The sequence below is a fragment of the Amblyomma maculatum genome, chromosome 10 (genome assembly GCF_055883805.1).
Source record: "Amblyomma maculatum isolate TAMU_Amacu chromosome 10, ASM5588380v1, whole genome shotgun sequence".
Lineage (NCBI taxonomy): Eukaryota > Metazoa > Arthropoda > Arachnida > Ixodida > Ixodidae > Amblyomma > Amblyomma maculatum.
In genome coordinates, this window is record NC_139353.1 from 131,362,393 (window position 1) to 131,379,354 (window position 16,962).

The 16,962-nt window shown below is 45.4% G+C and overlaps 2 protein-coding genes across 3 annotated transcripts in view; one reads left to right on the forward strand and one right to left on the reverse strand.

The window, feature by feature from the left end:
* Positions 1-16,962, reverse strand: part of LOC146177471 (uncharacterized) — a 70,835-nt gene that overhangs the window by 50,225 nt on the left and 3,648 nt on the right. For both annotated transcript variants that reach the window (XM_084580460.1, XM_084580459.1), the window contains exons 3-4: positions 3,681-3,917; positions 500-656 (exon numbers count right to left, since the gene is read on the reverse strand). In XM_084580460.1, coding sequence (XP_084436586.1) covers positions 500-656; positions 3,681-3,917 — 394 coding nt within the window. The remainder of the gene's footprint in view (positions 1-499; positions 657-3,680; positions 3,918-16,962) is intronic.
* On the forward strand, positions 8,242-15,495 carry LOC146177472 (uncharacterized). The gene is made up of 2 exons (XM_084580752.1): positions 8,242-9,553; positions 15,401-15,495. The coding sequence occupies exons 1-2, from the start codon at positions 8,242-8,244 to the stop codon at positions 15,493-15,495; spliced, it is 1,407 nt and encodes a 468-aa protein (XP_084436878.1).

Consider the following 16,962-nt stretch of genomic DNA (forward strand, 5'->3'; position numbering starts at 1 on the left):
ATGGGTTGAACGTCCCAAAGCGACTCAGGATATGGGGAACGCCGTAGAGGAAGACTCCGGAAATTTCAACCACCTGGGGTTCTTTAGAGTGCTTGGCATCGCACAGCACGCGGACGTCTCGCACGGACGTCTATTTCTCTCTTCGGATTGCGGTGTTTATCTCGAACGTTTCTAATCTGTTCTAAATTACTTATGACACCACTCTTGTCTCTACTCACGATCATCTGTCCTCTAGCCGCGTCTAACTTTTATTGTGGATTCTTACAAGCTTCTTCCGTGCTCATACGGGCGGCTTAACTCCTTTCTCCACATCAAATTTCCCCCGTCGCTACAAAAACGTGCCGGTGAACATAGCCATTGTGCTCTTGTTGCTTTTTTTTATATCTGCGTCGTGCGAAAGCTTCATTCTGTCATTTTATTCTTGATTTGCTACTTGTTGATGTGGTATAATTGCTGGAAAATTATTCGACCGGTATTAGACCTCCGCTTGCGCCCCTACCTGGCGGCGGCACATCGTCCATGGGCAACGCGCACTCCTCGCGGAAGATGAAGCGCGCCAATATTCGCCGCTCCTTGGAGGTGAGGCCACTCGTGACCCTGCGAAACAGGCAGCGTCGCTGGATGTCCTGCAGCGGCTTGGAGCGCAGCAGACGGACCTGCATGCAACCACCGCGTTTGTAATCGTTGTAATAATAGGCAGCCATGGATAGCCAAATCGTACGCTTGCAGATTCGTTATCGCGGTATACAAATTAACCTCAGAACATAATAAGGAACTGTGTATCCCTTTTGCTTCCATGTCTTGTCTTTAGCAATGTCAAATGGTCAGTAATAAGCCAACTGGTGACTGTTGTCTGCGTTTTGGAGATTATCTTACGGTCTAATCTTCTAACACGTTGATTTTGCATTGTGAGCATACGCAGCCCCGATCTACTGCCGGCATCGACTTGTTGAGTCCCGAGTTACGCACACACTCAGATATGCAGTGAGGGTGTTGAAGATTGGCATAAATGTTAACTTCATATCTTATAGTGGAAATAGATTTCTAGCTAGCGTGGTAAACAGTGCAATCAGGAAACAAATGCTGCAAAAAAAATTTTTTAATTCACCGTCTTTTGTGCTTCGTCTATTAGCACTCCGTATTTAAACAATTATGATCGACATGGATATCTGGTCTTGAGATTCAGGGTTTTTTTAATGCACTAGCACTATACGAGCTTTATTATACGAAAATCAGACTAGCGATGCTCTTCCTTTCAACAGTCTATTCTTCCTACAAAGATGGCAACGAGTGGGGTCACCTGAAATAGAAGTAGTTAAATAAAAAGTCGGTCGACATTGGGGTTATAACCTAGGCCGTTTGGCCACCAGGCAGGCAACCATCGCGTAGACCACGAACGGTAGTTGGTTGAAGCATGTCAGAGAGCCATCTGGTACGAGAGGCTCCTCTTGATACCTATAACACGTTAACTATTGTTTGGATGCGTACCAATGCTGCACTAACAATACTCGAATACAACATGTGATGGGAGTTCCAATTCACCTCATCTGTCTCTTCAGGAACCTGTATGAAGGGCAAGATGCCACAGTCAAAACTGGGCATGGTCTTAATGATTGGTTTCCGATTGAGAAAGGAGTGAGACAAGGCTGCATACTGTCGCCCTGCCTATTTAACCTATATGCAGAGTGCATCATGAGGAAGGCCGGTCTGGTCGAGTTTTCAGCTGGAGGGAAGATTGCTGGAAAATGTATCAACAACCTTAGATATGCGGATGATACCACTTTAATGGCAGAAAGTGAAGTGGAACTCGAGACTTCTGATGCGCGTACAAGAAGAGAGTGAGAAGTCTGGGCTTAACTGAAAATTAAAACGACAAAGATCATGGCATCTTGCCCTATCAAGTCCTGGAGCATCAAGGGACAAGAAGTGGAAGATGTGACAGATTTTCTCTTCTTGGGCTCCAAGATTACCCCGGAAGGAGACTGCAGCCATGAAATTAGGAGACGCCTGCTTCTGGAAAAAAGAGCCATGGTTAGCCTTGACCGCCTAGTAAAGAACAGAGACATTACTCTGCCAACCAAGATCCGTATAACTCGTGCTATGGTCTTTCCATTTGTGATGTATGGATGCGAGAGTTGGACTGTGAAAACGGCTGACCGCCGAAGAATTGACGCGTTTGAATTGTGGTGCTGGCGAAGACTCTTGAGAGTTCCTTGGACTGCCAGAAGATCAAATCAGTCGATATTGTCGACCATTAACCCTGACTGCTCATTGGAGGGTGAAATTCTAAAGTTAAAGCTCAGCTACTTTGGTCATCTGATGAGAAGAGAGGAGTCGCTGGAGAAAGACTTGATGTTGGGAAAGGTTAAGGGTCACCGGAGAAGGCGTAGGCAGCGAACGCGGTGGTTAGATGGCATCCTCGAGGCGCTGCAGATGAAGTTATGTGATGTTAGGAAGATAACGAGAGACCGGAAAGCGTGGCGTGACATGGTCAATAGGGTCACGAAGAGTCGGACTAGACTGAACGACTGAACTGAACAACATGTGAGGACAGTGAGCGCACGTAAGCAGTGATTATTGGTGTTGCCGCACTGTAGCATTGCGTGAAATAAGCATAGATGAAACATAGAAAGCACTTCCGCTACGTCATGTTGCCAGTGCAAACTCCAAACCTCTCGTCGCTTTTTAGCGACAATGTCAGAATGTCGCGAATCTAGTGTGAAACAAACACGCGGACACAATATAACAATGACTGTGAACAAATTCAGAAACGATTTCAGCGAAATTGCTGGAACAAAAAGAGTGCCTGCTATCGAATTCTCACGCGTAAGCTATCTTTACAGGTTTGTTTCAGAAGCAAACTCAATATCTCCTTAATTTGCGGAACTGGGCTTAAAGATATCAATGCTACGATGCACGCAGGTACAACCTCCGGCATCGTGAAGTTCATTTTGCACCTGGTGATAAAGTGTGGGTGAGGACTCCCGTTCGCCGTCGCGGTCTCAGCGAGAAGCTGCTAAAACGTTACTTTGGCCCATACGAGGTCGTTCGCCGTATAAGCGACGTGAATTACGAGGTGATTCCGATTGTTCCTAGCACATCTCGTCGGCCCCCTTATTCTGAAGTGGTGCATGTGGTTCGCCTCAAAACTTACTGTGAACGCTAAAACCACGTATTCTGACTCTGAGCTCTGCTCGATTTAACGTTTCAGTTACGCTGGAGCGCGCATCGGGACGATGCGCCTTTCAGGGGAAGGAGTAGTGTAACCCGCGCTAACCGTGTCAGTTCTGGAGGGAGAAGAAGACGAAGTTCTGCGGAGTGCGCGTGGTTCTGGGACGCCGCTGCTTTTGCCTGGTCAAGCGCCTGCTCTCTGCCTCCTGTGCCTCAACCCCGTCCTTTGTCCCTGTCCTTCTGGACTGCCGTCCGGGTAGCGATAGAACCCGTGACACTATGATTAATGCTCGGCCAGAGACTACAGGTAAAAGGCAACGGTAAAGCGCTTTCATGTATAATAGTCATGTTTTTGAAAGCGCACAAACAGTTTATCAAAGGCCCAGTGAGAGTTGTTGAGTGAGTGAGCTCACCAATCAGGAAAGTAACTCTCCATTTCGGATTTATCAATATATTCTCGGACACCGACAGCGCCCAAAGTCAGAGTGGCGCGTTCGAGCCAGGCTCACCAGGTGGGAGCAGACGGCGGCCATGAAGAACACCCCGAAGGCTGTGTCCAGCAGGGGCGCTGCGAGCACGGCGACCGTGGCCAGCGTCACTGCCAGCCGGCGCACTCGCGTTCCCGCCAAGGCGAGCATCAGTAGTGCGATGCGAGCAACCACGCTGCTCGCCTCGGCAGTGCCTCGGCATAAGAGCGCGGCCGCCACGCACCGCAGAGCAGTCACCCACGCATCAGCTGCTGCCTCCTGCGTGCACCGATGTGGTTGCCACATTCGGGTAAATCGATAGAGGCGGCAAAGAGCTTGTCAGAAATTTCATAATCAGTAGCCGCATATCTCCATACAGTGGAACTATAGGAAGCGTTTTTCGTGTTCCTTGAGGACATTACATATAGTGTTACTAGACGATGAAACAGAACGGAAAGAGTTTCAATAATTGTAACAATCTGCGCTAGACATGCACTGCGCATTTTCTGGCCAGTGTATAAACACTTTCCGTAATACTCAAGTCTAAATCATACTTCGATACCTACGCACTACCTATCAGATTCCTGCGAGAAATGTTCCAATCATTCCGGTTTTATTGCGAAAGCAATACTACTCTAGGTTTCGAGCCTTCAGTGTGGCACGCCTGCACCTACGTGACGCTGTGACGTCACACACCACGTGTCTCTCGGGTGAGGTCTGGGCTACCAACTCAAACGGTCGGCGTAGCGCGGCCGCACCCACGTGACGCTGCCACGTCAGACACCACGTGACAGCACGTTCATACGGCTTGATTAAAGCGGGGCTTTATATGCGGGCTGGCAGGAGCTGCCAACTTGGGTCTCTCATTTTACATGGGACTTTGTGTCAGAATCAGCCTGCTAGAACCCTGGCATTTCGTTACCCCCATAGGCGACTAAAGCACGTTCATTCGGGTTGGTTAAAGCGGCGCTTGATATGTGGGCTCACGAAGAAGAAAAAAAGAAGAACGCTCGGTCACCCGCAGCTAATGCTTTTGGTCAATATTTGGTTCAGCAGCGTTGAACCCTTGTAAATTTTTTTACGGGTGCAATATCCTTTATAACACTTAGCTATTTGACGCCTACGAAACCGTGCAGGAGTATTGTTGCTCATTTGTTCGCAGCTTCGTTGTACTAAACCCTGTACTGTGAAGGCCCTCGGAAATTGGTACTCATGGAGTTAATAAACGACTGTTGTACATGGGACCAAACGATTTCTTTAATTGTATACAAGAATTCTCCCAATCAAAACATGGCTAGAGGAAACGGGCCTTTTTGTTCCTTGGGGCCAAAACGGTGTGCTTTATAGGAAGCCAGAGGCAGTAGAGCACGCATTTTTTTTATTGTTGAGGCGCGCTGTTCTACAGGGATGTCTCGTAAAGAACTCTAAAAAAAAAGAATGCCATTGACACGGTTTGTAGTTTGTTACCTGACCACTGTAAATCATGTCTTCCACTATGACCTAATTATGACCTAATTAAGGATGCCTGTTAGACACGGACTTGGGAGCACGATTGGGTCTGATTATTTTGCTGAACACTTGTGTTAACAAAGAAGTCTGAAATCAAACACACTCTGCAGATGATGTTTCAATCTGATTCACCAACTTGTGGTGATGCAAGTTTAGTTGACAAGGTTGTCTGCTAAGAAGCATGGCAACCGCGATCTATTGCAGATGTATTTATGCCAGTTTTTACAATAAGACAAAGAAGGATAGACACGAGGTCCTGTACTTGCTTCGGAAGTAATTGTTGGGTTCAAAGTCGCCCAACCGCTTTTATCGTCCTGATTTTCTATTCTTCTGTCAAGGCTGCTTCTCTCGGACATATGTGCTTTAGACATTTTGCTAGTCCGTTCTCCTCTGGAAAAGTGCTTTCGCCCCAGTAACACACTTTCTCTATTCCTGTGAGTATATTGCGCGTTTAAAATAGACCACATGATTATAGTCGGTACTGTTCTGTATAAACATGCATTGCAGTAATGACGCCTCAAGCCTCTTGCAAAGCCAAATGTGGCAAAATTGAGGCATAATTGTCTTCCAACAGAGAGGACCTGTCTGTAGGAATCACACATAACGAAACCGGCGCACGACATACTACTGAACTTTCTTGTAAACCTCGACAAGCACTATAAAGGATTTGAAGCCCTTGCTCCTTCCTACCCCTCTGAAATTGGTCCATGCTGGTAGAGCACCAGACCAGCTTGACAGAGAGCAATCTGAAGTGTGGCGAGTGCCGCCTGTAAATAGGTAAGGAGGTAACAAAGTGGATACTGCACACGAAAGAGGGACAGAAAGAGGGGGAAAACGGGAATGGGGAAGAATATATATGAATAAGAATTGGAAACATTTTCAAGCGGAATTTCCCAGCTGCTCTGCTGAAGTACATGCCCTGCCTAATTACCTTTTAAAAGAAGCCAGCAGACAGGGCGATCATAAATACAATAGGGCATTTTTGTTGCTTTTTTCATTTCTACACTACGTTATGTATCACTCTAAACATTCTGTGCGTGAATGGCAATTAAATATATAGAAGAAGCAACGAAAAACACTGCCGGTGGTTGTACCTGAACTCATAGGCACAGAAATTTGTGCCTGGTGCGCCTACCATCTGCGCTACAGCGACGGTTGTTCAGACTTCGAGTTTTTTACCTGTTGATGTTGAGTGTAACCGAACCGCGAGAGTGTTCACTAGCGCCTCCTTTTCCTCTAACGGAGGTCGTAAGCCACCCTGCACTAGTGAAAATAAACGCGGTGCTCGCATCCGTCTAGGCTTAATCATAGCATATTCGCTATATAAGAATACATTGTACTTACAGAATGACACTGTCAGCATTGAATGCGAGGAAGTACCTCATGGCGAAATTTTGGTACCATCCGGCTGACTGTAGAGGCGAAACAACCAGAGTTTATGGCCTTATTTGATATGTGTAAAGACCGTTTAGTTTTCAATTTTGTGGCTTTTGGAACTATGTAAGCTCAGTTTGAGGGATGAAGTCGTCTTCGGCTGTAGAGCGTCTTTTCGAAAGATTAGGCGCTTGGTGCGTAAACTAGTGCGTTTGAACTGCCCCTATGCCGACGCAGTGTCTAACATCCCGTATCCATTAAAGAGATTTATCTTACCAGAGACGTACTAGCAGAGACAAACATCCATTTACCAGACGCCTCCTAAGCACGGACATTGACAAGTGTGGTGGGAGGTCGCGGCCACTGCGCATGATTACGAGGGGTCCGATAAACCGATATACGTCTCCGCCATCAACGCAAGTCCTTCCCCGTTACTGACCGCATTGAAGTGGCCAAGTTATATGCCAGATAGAAGCCCTCAGTGGAGGTCTGACAAAGCAATTTCTCAGCGACAGGTGCGGACCTGAGCCGTGCAAGATGCTAATATATTTCGATGCTGCACAAAATAAACTTGAGCCAGACGATATCATTGAGTGCTGGCACATATGGCGCCCTTACGTGGTTCCTTGAGACTATAAGACAACGGAGACGCCCGCAACAATAGCACAATTGCTACAACATTGTAGACGTGTCTTTCAGCCACCTCTTTCAAAAATGATGCTTCACAGAATGTTCAGTGTTAACTCTATCAATGTAGCTTTATAACGTGCGATACTCACAAGGCAGTGTTCATGTGCTTTTTTTTTTTCTTCTGATTATAACTACTACGTTACGCAGTTTCTATGTCAGGCCAAATTCAAAGCTGAAGTTGGCCTGCATTGCTCTGCCCTATTGAATCACTGTTGCTGAAGCATATAAGCTCCTGCTACTCAAGCGACGATATACGATAAAGCAAATAATCTTACCTACTCATCAAATAATCTTACCTCGTAAGAGTGGGAGAGGTGGCAGCAGTGCGAGCACCATGCTTACTCGCTGCCTGTTTCTTACGCAGATTGCCTTCCTCGTTTGTTGCCACTTCGACTATGCTTCGTTCATGGCTCCTGACGTCACAACTCATGTGCACTTGCCGCCATCGCCGATGTTCTTGGATAAATCAGCTGGCCACTATGCGAACTGTCCTATCTCTCTTACGGATCATAGTCTTGATCTGCCTGTCACCACACGTGTATGCAATCCGTGCAAAGTGACCGTCACTCTACGTCATCCATACCTCATCAAGCCCAGTCACGGGACGTTCAAGAACCTGCCTATAAATTGCGTGCTGGACCGTTCCTTCATCAGTGGGTGAGGTGGCAGCAGTGCAAGCACCATGCTTACTCGCTGCCTGTTTCTTACGCAGATTGCCTTCCTCGTTTGTTGCCACTTCGACTATGCTTCGTTCATGGCTTCTGACGTCACAACTCATGTGCACTCGCCGCCATCGCGGATGTTCTTGGATGAATCAGCTGGCCACTATACGAACTGTCCTATCTCTCTTACGGATCATAGTCTTGATCTGCCTGTCACCACACGTGTATGCAATCCGTGCAAAGTGACCGTCACTCTTCGTCATCCATACCTCATCAAGCCCAGTCACGGGACGTTCAAGGACCTGCCTATAAATTGCGTGCTGGACCGTTCCTTCATCAGTGGGCGAGGTGGCAGCAGTGCAAGCACCATGCTTACTCGCTGCCTGTTTCTTACGCAGATTGCCTTCCTCGTTTGTTGCCACTTCGACTATGCTTCGTTCATGGCTCCTGACGTCACAACTCATGTGCACTCGCCGCCACCGCGGATGTTCTTGGATGAATCAGCTGGCCACTATACGAACTGTCCTATCTCTCTTACGGATCATAGTCTTGATCTGCCTGTCACCACACGTGTATGCAATCCGTGCAAAGTGACCGTCACTCTACGTCATCCATACCTCATCAAGCCCAGTCACGGGACGTTCAAGGACCTGCCCATAAATTGCGTGCTGGACCGTTCCTTCATCAGTGGGCGAGGTGCCAGCAGTGCGAGCACCATGCTTACTCGCTGCCTGTTTCTTACGCAGGTATGTTATCTTCAGAATGCCCCTTGTATTCGCTCTGATGATCGATTTCTACTGCTGTTTCCTTGCCCGCACCACTCTCGCAAGTGTTTTCCTTATGTTTCGCTGTACTCGCAAATTGCGGCTTGTATTAGTAGACTTCTGAGGAGTGGGGATGTTGAAAGTAATCCTGGTCCTGCGCCATCAGTGATGGTTACTCGCTCTCAAAGTAATGTGAGCCCTTCAAATTCGGAAGCCGCCACCCGTCAACCGTCGGTGTCCGATATGTTTGCTGAGCTTTTGAACGGACAGCGAAAATTAGCTCAGGATATTGCTGAAATTAAATCTTTTCATGCATCTATTAATGCACGTTTTGAGACAATTGAGTCTCGCGTGGCTGCTCTGCAGTCCTCGTTACAAAAGCCCGCCGCCGACAGTGGCAGTCTCAACAGTGAAGTTGCACGTCTAAGTTCCCAACTTCACAGTCTTTCAAATAAAAACCATGAGTTGGAAAATCGTGCATGCAGGAACAACTTAATATTGCATGGTCTGCCCGAATCCTCTGATGAAAATAATGAACGTCTCTCCTCTGACATCGCAAAATGGTTTGAGGAAGAACTCAATATGAGCTGCCCTCAAATAGAGAGGTGCCATCATCTTGGGAGGCCTTCACATGACCGTCCCCGTCCCGTGATCATGAAGCTTCTGAACTTTCGGGAGAATGCTTCAGTGTTAAAAAATGGCCACAAGCTTAAGGAATCCGATTACCGTATATCGGAGGATTTTTCAATACGTGTCCGCAATATCCGGAAAAAGCTTTGGGAAGCGACTGAAAGTTTCAGAAGCAATGGCTGCACGGTCCGAATACGGTTTGATCATGTATTTATTGATAAAGTCCGGTATAACTGGAACAGTTCTTCTAATTCACTGGAAAAAGCATCCCGTAATGCGTCACTAAGTAATGCAACTAATGCAGTAGCCACTTCGCCTTCACTACCTCATCACAGCAATAACCTCCGTGTGTTAAATTTAAACGCTAGAAGCCTGCCTAATAAATTTACCAACCTTAACTCCTTGGTAACTGCTCATTCCCCTCACATTATTGGTGTTACCGAAACTTGGTCTCATGGTAGCATATACGACTCTGAAGTTGCGTTAAGTGGATTCACGTTGCTGAGAGCTTACAGACCGAATAGTAGAGGCGGTGGTGTCGCCCTCTATATACAGTCACATTTGAAGTTTTCTGTCCTTGAATCTCCATGTGAAATTGAATTGCTTTTGTGTAACGTTTATTTGGAAAACACATTCACATTAATTGGAGTGTTTTATCGGCCTCCTGGCTCTGATGATAATCAATTATTTCTGTTAAGTAAACTTTTGCATGATTTGAATCCGACAAATATAATACTTATGGGAGATTTTAATGTACCAGGTATTCACTGGCCTTCTCTTAGCAATAGCGGCCATGATTACTCTTTGTCAAGAACATTGTTACACCTTTCCTTATCACTTGGCCTCAAACAAATTGTTCATGCGAACACCAGGCAAGCGGCAGTCCTAGATCTAGTTTTTCTCAGCTCTGATCTATTCGAGAATGGTTTCCAGTGCTGTGTTACTGACGGCATATCGGACCATGAGGCTGTATTATTCTCAATCAGCTGCACTGTTCCCAGAGCCCGGTTCGAGTACAGCAGTTTTCGTGACTTCAACCAGGCCAATGATGTTGCTATAATTGACACATTAAGTGAATCCTTTGAAATGTTTGAAGAATTATCTCTGACCAGTGATGTTGATGCTGTTGTGGGGTTTTTTGAACATATTGTTAAAACATGTATTAATCACTTCGTTCTGCTGAAAACAAAAAAAGAAAAATAGAGATTTGCCATGGATAACAAGAAACCTACTGCATTTATCGCGTCGTGTTGCAAGATTGCGTAAGTCGAAAAGAAATCCTGTCAAAATCGCAGAGTTCAATGATGCCAAGGAGGAGCTACGCGTCAGGTTAAAGTCTGCCAAGGATTTTTACTATTCCGTTACATTGCCAAATTTAATGAAAACGAACCCTCGAAAATTATGGAAATCGATACTACCCAGTAACAGTACTTGCAACAGTTTTATAGTTAACGGCGTTCCTGTTTCAGATTCACTGACAATTGCTTGTGCTTTCAATTTCTATTTTCATTATGTATTCACACTGGATAACTCTATCGTTCCTTCTTTTAGCTGTGACTCTTACCCTCCCATCGAAGATGTCGTCGTCTCTGGTACAGGTGTTCTCAATATGATCCTCCAATTAGATACTAAAAATAGCTGTGGCCCAGATGACATACCTAACTCCTTCCTTGTGCGCTACTCACTTTGGACAAGCCGATATCTTACCACAATCTTCGGTAAATCATTATCCACCAGCACTGTTCCCCACTCCTGGAAGCTTGCCAAGGTCATTCCATTGTTCAAATCCGGTAGTACTCAACTACTGCCGAACTACAGACCTATCTCCTTAACAGCCCATTCATGCAAGTTACTCGAACATGTTATTTTCAAACATATCATTGAATTTCTTGAAACCCACAACATCCTAAACATTTACCAGCATAGTTTCCGTCAAGGCCTGAGCACCACTACCCAACTAATTGAATTTGCGCACGACATTTCTCAGTCATTAGATCTAGGTAGACAGGTCGACAGCATTTTTGTTGATTTATCCAAAGCTTTGGACACTGTCCCACACCCTAAACGCCTACACAAACTTTACTCTGTTCTAAAAAACCCTTCCCTGGTTGGTTGGATATCCAGTTTCTTAAATCAGCGTTCGCATTCTGTATACTTTAATTCATCTATTTCCACTCCTGTTAGTGTTTCATCCGGCGTTCCACAAGGTTCCGTTTTAGGCCCGCTTCTTTTCTTATAATATATTAACGACCTGTCATGCTGTGTATCTGTAAAAATTCGTCTTTGCGCTGATGACTGCGTCTTATATCACGAGATTAATACACCACTTGACCATGAAATACTTAACGACTCATTTTCTAATTTTTGTAAATGGTGCAAGGAATGGCAAATGAATATTAATTTCTCTAAAACTGTTTCCATGTCCTTTTCTAGACGCCTATCTCCTTCACATTTCACCTACAGTTTTCACGGTCAGGATTTCGAACGAGTCAACGAATATAAATACCTCGGCCTTCATTTCTCTCATGACATCTCATGGTCTAAACACATTGACATCATATGTAACAAAGCTTTTAAACGTCTCGGATACCTCCATCGTACACTGCGTAAAGCCCCAAAGGATACCAAACTGCTCACATATAAAACACTTATCCGCCCCATTCTTGATTATGCCTGTATCGTATGGAACCCTTATAAGAAATCCGATATCAAAAAATTAGAATCAGTTCAAAAGAAATCAGTACGCTTCATCTTTCACAACTACGGCCGCGATTTTTCCCCTTCTTCCCATAATACAGATTTAGGTATCACAGCCCTATCATCTCGCCGTCAAATAGAATGTTTGAAGTTTTTGCACATACTTGTTCACTCTCAGCGCCTTCCATCACTAAATAATTATTTGAACATTAGCAAGCCTTCCATAACTAGAAGTTCCCATAGCCTAAATCTCATCCCTTTCATTTCCCGCACTGAGACATTCAAACGTGTTTGTATTTGCTTGGTACAGTTTGCTTTGTTTGCCCACTGCTGCCATAGCCTCATCGAGGCTGCAGTATGTATAAATAAATAAATTTGATAAAACCCGAAAATTGTGTATCGCTGACTGTTAACGCATATAGAGGAGCCGCGTGGTTCCACATAAGATGCAAGATGTACAAGATCGAACTCGGCGGCTTTCATTCTGGCGACGGAGTTTGCACCGAGTATAAAAGTAAGCATCGAATCGCTTTTTGACAATTGCTGACCAAGACGCTGATGCTAAGCTAGCAAAGTTAAGTAAAACTCTACCCAGGGCTATTTTTTACAAAATGGGGAATATATGTCTTGCAACCAGTCTTTTAAGATTAGCGCTGCCTTGCTGCAGAATGCTAGTGCTAGACACCTGTTAATGCTGACAAGAGGCGGGCGGGTCGGTGTGTGTGACGCCCTGTGTGTTTACGCGCTGTCCACCGTAATATATGTCACGTGCGGCTTGTTCGCGGTGTGTTGACATCTGTATTTGCATTCGTTTCGCGAGACATTCACTTTTTTTCATTGGCTAGCATAGGCACATATGAAAGTATAGTTTGGCATTTTTTAACTCGTTAGCCGGGCGTAAGAAGCCATTCGCTTCTTGCGTAATTCTGTGCTTTGCATTTTCTATCGGCCCCGCCGGGGTGGCACAGTGGTAAGACGCCCGACTACTGTCCTGAATTCCCGGGTTCGAACCCGACCTCGGCGGCTGCGTTTCGATGGAGCGAAACGAAGAGGCGTCCGTGTGCTGTGCGATGTCAGCGCACGTTAAAGATCCCCAGGTGGTCGAAATTACTCCGTAGCCCTCCACTATGGCTCCTCTTTCTCTCTTTCCACTTTAACTCTCACCTTCCTCCCTTCCCTTACGGCGCGGTTCTGGTGTCCACATACCAAGTGTGAAAGATACTGCGCCTTTCCCTTCCTGGGAACCAATTATTCTATTATTTATTATTATTTTCTATCGTGAATGAGTCACCATTCTGTTAACGAGCGAGAATAAAATGCTTTTAGAATAATGAGTAAGTGCCGTATGTCTATGCCCATAGGTCATGAGCATGAACTTCACGCTGGCAGCTCTTATTAGTCGTGTAGTGAGGTCCTACGGGTAAATGCAAGAAAAGCAAAACGTGTTTAGGGCATATTTGAGATATACAGGGTGGCAAAGCTAATTTTAGCCAAAGGTTAAAAAATTAAACATTTTAGATAGGTCAGAGAAACAACCTGTATAAAGGTGGCAGCCGCTTTGCGCACCACAGCCAATATCTCGTTTTGCAATTAGCTAATTAGCAATTAAGATATTTTTCTAATCTATTAACTATTGCCTTTAGACAACAATGTGATTTGCAGAGTAGGAGAGCATTTTCTAAAACCCGCATTCTATCTATTTCCGACAAAGAAATCCTGACGTGTATTGTTTTTCCAAACCCTAATTTCAGCCCGCGGAATACAAAAATATCACGTGACTGGCAAATTCGTGCGCCACGATTGTGATGCTCACAACCTGGCTTTCAGTGAACGAAATCAGCCGCGGCCTTGGCTCCACGACCCTGTTGAGCGGCAGGCCGATATGTCTGCGGTGGTTCTTTGTCCGTTTCACGCAGTTGGCGCACGTGACAATGTAAGTCGCAACGAGCTCACCGCGCCTGCTGCAACCTTAGCCAGCATATCAGTCAACTGCTGGGACTGGGCTGTCGAGTCACGGCCGCAGTTAATTTGCACCTTTAGGAGTGCAAACTACGCTGCTTGCGGCGACCAGAAAAGGTCACAAGCCCGCGGCGCCACTATGATGTTGGCGGCGCCTGTCGGCGTGGAAAGAAATTCCCGCCGTTTCGGTTGCCACGCAATCAGTCCAGGTTTCTTTTTTGTCGTTGCGGCTTCTACGACGAGCCGCATGCCGCCGCCACTGCATAAGGCCGCGTCATGCTACGTGCCGTCGGCGCTACAATTGAGACCTAATCTGGTCGCTCGCGGCGACGGGAGTTTGAACTCCTAAATGGTTTCTTGCTGCGTGACTCAGACCAACATTGATAGCACCAAAATCGAGAGGCACAAATGCGCCAGTCAAGTGATTTTTTTTTTTCATTTCGCTGGCCTTCTTTAGATCTTGTAAAAACAATACACGTAAGGTTTTCTGTATCGGAAATAAATGGAATGGGGGTTTCAGAAGATTCTCTTCAACTTTGCAAATCAAATTTATTGTGTGAAGGCAATGGTCAAGAAACTAGAAAAATTATCTTAATTACTGATTAGTTAATTGCAAAAACAAAATTGCCTGTGGTGCGCCAGATGCATGGCTGGCAGCTGTACACAGATTACTTCTCTGGCCCACCTCAATTGTTTCATTTTTTAAACCCTTGGCTAAAGATAGCTTGGAACAGGAAGTAGTCTCGGTTTGCATTCGGAGAACGAATAAACGATCAGGAACTCAACTTCGCGCTCCCTCATGTGTTGGGCATCTGCCACAACGACCATAAATTACACATATGCACGCTTTCCAGCCGAACCGCAGCTTCTAACCATGGCGCGAGGAATTCAGTGAGGGCTTTTAAGATGTCCTCGGAGTAATCAAAGCACTTCCACCCCCGGCAACCACCCGCCGCAGTTTCTCCAGACTGCTTCCTGATGTAACCCGACGATTCCTCACTGGACACCAACCATTTTCACTTCTACCGATTGTGTATAATTATTATGACACACGGGCATATGCGGCCAAAGAGCTTTATTGCACAAGGTATTTCGTTCACTCGAAGTGGGCCAAACACCAATTTTCCACGCGTTGCATCCCACTTAGGACCAAGGAAAAGCTTCAATCTATTTGATCACCGGCGGGTTCCCGGAGGCACTGGGTATCGAACGCTACAGCTCCCGCATGCTAGACAGATGCTCATACCATTTTCAACTGTATTAGATTCGCATCTTTCGGAGGCCGCTTAGGAAGGTGGACAGCACGTTCTAGCCGAAGCTAATGCGCACCCCTCGCCTTGTGTACAGGGCAACAGTCGAGCTTAAATAAAAAGCACCCATCTTTTGTCCCCTCCAATCTTGTCATAATAGTTGGCTTCGAGGATGTTACAGTAGGCATAAAATGTGAAGGATCGGGCAGTCGTGCTAGCGGTCTGAGGCTCTCTTCCTTCATCGCCTCCCCAACTTTCACAACACAATGACCTAGCGCTGGATTCCAACGTCGTGCTTGAGGCTAAAACTGTAGACTCATGATTCCTTACCATTTTGCACGTGTCATGCGAAACGATTAGTCCATACATTACTCTAGTACGTGATGGTGACTAGCGTTGGTAACGCCCGGCGTTGTTCCCTCATGCTGCAATGAGTGCATCGAAGGCCCGATTGATAACAAAGTATGAAGAGATAAAACCACAGAACTGTAACGGAAAGCTGTTCATTTCTGGTCGAGACAGAATGCCTAAAAGGGTGCCCATCGATGTGCAGCGCACAATAATTAAGCTCTCAATGCAAGGTATACCTCAGCATGAACTATGGCACCTTACAGAGAAGTCTATATAAGTGCCGTGAACAAGAATTATTCAGGAATATAGGGACGAAGATCGCCGACTTGGAGAGCGGCTCGAACTGGACGAGGCCGGTGCACGTCAGAAGAGTTCGACCTTCTCATCGTTGCTGCAGCTGTCGCTGATCCTTTCCAAAGCGCCCGTGAAATTAAGGTGCACAAGAATGCTGAATTGGGCGAGTTGGTGCGTTTGCATTTTAGGAAAAGTAGCGCAAAGAAGAAAAGGACAAAATAAGGGATACACACACATGAGCACTTACTAACAACTGATTTTTTGTTGGAAATGCTAACAGAATATATAGTGTGCAAAACAAAATAATTATCAAAGACATGAAAAATAGGAGGTGAATTGACAAAAATTGTGGAAAAAGCAAGTCTGGAAAGATACACAAAACACGTGAAAAAACTACTTGACAACTGATTCAAAATAAGTAATGTCTACTTTCGCTGAGTTAATGGATGCTTCGCTAACACACTTATCCCCTCCTTTCGTGAAATGATATGCTTCTATAATTTCTCTTGTGCGTTTATTGCGCGTTGTGCCAAGCAAAGAGGAATTCTTTAACCCCAACAGCACAAGACAATTTGCCTAAACATTGCTCGAAATGTAAATGCCACCCCATTTTTTATAAAACTGTCGTGCTTGGAACAACGCGCAATCAACGCACAAGAGAAATTATAGAGGCACATCATATCACAACAAGAGAAGATAAGTGTGTTAGGGAAGCATCCATTACATTAACAAAATTAGAGATTACTTACCTTGAATCAGTTGTCAAGTAGGTTTTTCACGTGTTTTGTGTATCTTTCCAGTCTTGCTTTTTCCACAATTTTTGTCAATTCACCTCCTTTATTTCATGTCTATCAATTATTTTTTTGTTTTGCTCACTATATATTCCGTTATCATTTCCAATAAAAACATCAGTTGTAAGTGGTCGGGTGTGTGTATTACTTATTTTGACCTTTTCTTCTTTGCGCTGCGTTTTCCAAAAATGCAAAATTAAGGAGGCTCTTAACTTGAATGTGACTGAGGAGACAATCAGAAGGCGCATGAGAGATGCCGGTTTTCACGGATTTGTGGCAGCTCAAAACCACATCTCACGGCGCGGCAAAAACGTCAGCACCTTCACTTCGCCAGAATATATGAGTACATGACG